We start from the raw sequence: 2,394 nt of genomic DNA, 5'->3' as shown, positions 1-2,394 counted from the left end.
CCAGCAAGTCCTTGCAGGTACCTCACTTCTCTGTGTGTCTGTGTATCAGACAAATGTATATCAGATAATCTGGGTGCAAAAACAGAACGTAAAGAATTGTAGGATTATGGCATGGATTTTATTTGCCCCACTGAGAAGTTAAATCAAAATGTGAATTTTCTAGTCAAAACAGCAAGGATGAGAAATGTGAATATCATAAAATAAATTGGGGCAAATGAGTATAAAGAAATAAATTAAGCTCTTCAGATTGTCCTTGTTATTAGGATCACTATATTGCAACAAAACAAAATGAAAATTCAAAGGCAAGCAAGAAGAAAGAGCTACAGAATTGGATTTCATTAACATTCTGTTTGACAGGCAGCATTTGAATAAGGATTATGAATGGCTCTCTGATATAAAATGTAATTGGCTTCTATACATTTACATGCTGGATTTATATTTAGTGCCATAGCAATTGTTTAGTATTCATGCTTGACATGAACAAATGTTTCAACTTACTTTCTTTGTGCTGAGTACCTGCATCTTCCAGGATGGTGTGTTTATTGGTTGGGTGTGTGTGCGAATTCCCCCCCCCCTTTCCCCCCTTTGTCATGTTTAACCTCCATAGAAGCACCTTCCAGTTTTTCAGTCCCCTTTGTGCAGCTGATGAAACTCATGCTACAATTAGTCATGTCTCAATGCAGAGAAGCCAGCCACTTGCAGAACCAGGGGCCTGTAGTGTGGAGCCAATATGTCATTTGTACAATAGCCTGCAGTGACGATAGAAAGGGATATTCATGATGCAATTCTAAACCGATTACAGCCTTTGAATCCCATTGACTTCACTAGACTTGGAGGAGTGTAGCTCAGTTAAGGATGGTGCTGTCAGTAACATGTTGTTGCATGGGTATAAATCATCTCTATGACTGTGAGCTGAGGCTCAGATGCAGAGTCCTATGATGGTTTCCTTGGCAGTTTTCTTTTAATCTAAAACCATCTGGGTAGGCTGTGAATTGGTTGAATGGAAGGCATGTGGAGAGAGACATCTTAACCTTTTCACTTTTCATTCTCAAAGCCACCTTCCTCAAGATACTTTTTCAGACTAAAGATATGGGATTCATCCCTCCCCCCATTTCTCACATATTATTCCCCTGAAGATTAAAAGAAAGGTCACTGGTGTGTGTGTGTGTTTGTGTGTTCCTGAGTCTAAAAGCAGCTAAAAGAGTCAAACAGCCTCTCACTGTTTACCTACCTGTTTTGTGATCCAACTGGCAGGCGACCTAGACTGCCCTTGGTAAAATTTATTAGGCATATTTTTAACCTTGCTTTTTACCCTAATGGGAGCTTGAAGCAGTTTACAAAAATCCAAAAATACAGTTTGAATAAACCTACTATTGAAAGTACAAGTAACCCGAACAGCAAAACCATTGAAATAGACAACAATACTATTTAAATAAACAGAGCAAACCAAGGGTGCACTGATGACATCCTGGGCTGATCCTGACTTAATTGGGCTCAGTTAAAAGCAAAGGCCAAGATCCCTTTGGCTCATGCCAAAAGATTAACTTCTCTGGCTATATTCAAGCTTGTGTACCTGCAACTGGAAAGGTAATGGAAGTTCAGTCTAGGTTCTGAAGACATGTTCCCAGAATTTTCCTCTCTTGTTGAAAGGCCATACTCAAGCTTGTATTCCTATATATTGATGTGTATAGTTAGCCATTGATGAGCATGCATGTAAAGCCCTATATTCCTTTTTATGTGGCAATGTACATGGCAAATGTGCCCAACAAATACCATCCGTATTCAGATGTTTCAGCCTGTTGCTATTTCTGTGGTTCTCTGGACTGAAGCATTAGTTTTACCATAGTTTGCCTTGTCACCTTGATGCTGACGTTATGTGCCTCCTCTCCTGTCATCATGTTAACATGAAACTTCTCTTTGTCTTTTCTCTAGGTCCCTCACCATATGAAAACCTTGCCCTATTATAGCTATGACCAACCGGTGATTGGATACTGCCAGGCCCACAAACCCCTCCATGTAAATAAGGGATATGACACCATTTCCCGGGACCAGGCCGAAACCGCCAACATGGAGCTCAGTCGAGATCATAGCTTCATTGCTACCATTGCACGTTCTGCTGCTCCAACTATTTACATTGAGAGAATACCAAACTGATGGAATTGCTTTCCTGAGAGTTCAGAAGGGGCGGGAGGGTTCTTTTATTCCAGGGAGGGGGGAACCTTTGATTCAAGATGAGAATGGAACACCGAAGTTTGCCATTTCCAGTTGATAAACATTTCCATGAAAACAACAGAAAGGCAAATGAAACAACCAGTTACTTGAGGAGGACTGCGGAAATTCAGTAGAATCACCTTGCAGTACAAAATGGGAATCGGAGAACTTCAGGATTTCCTT

The 2,394-nt window shown here is 40.6% G+C and overlaps 1 protein-coding gene across 1 annotated transcript in view; it reads left to right on the top strand.

Moving 5' to 3' along the window:
• LRRTM4 (leucine rich repeat transmembrane neuronal 4) overlaps positions 1 to 2,154 on the top strand; it is a 648,356-nt gene extending 646,202 nt beyond the window's left edge. Inside the window, exon 3 of the mRNA XM_015412683.1 lies at positions 1,933 to 2,154. Within this exon, the coding sequence (XP_015268169.1) occupies positions 1,933 to 2,154 (222 nt within the window). The remainder of the gene's footprint in view (positions 1 to 1,932) is intronic.
• The last annotated feature ends 240 nt before the right edge of the window (positions 2,155 to 2,394 follow it).

The sequence above is a fragment of the Gekko japonicus genome, unplaced genomic scaffold, assembly GCF_001447785.1.
Source record: "Gekko japonicus isolate JY-2015 unplaced genomic scaffold, Gekko_japonicus_V1.1 scaffold499, whole genome shotgun sequence".
NCBI classification, from domain to species: Eukaryota; Metazoa; Chordata; class Lepidosauria; order Squamata; family Gekkonidae; genus Gekko; species Gekko japonicus.
The sequence above is the reverse complement of the archived record's forward strand: the minus strand, read 5'-3'. Positions and strand labels throughout refer to the sequence as shown.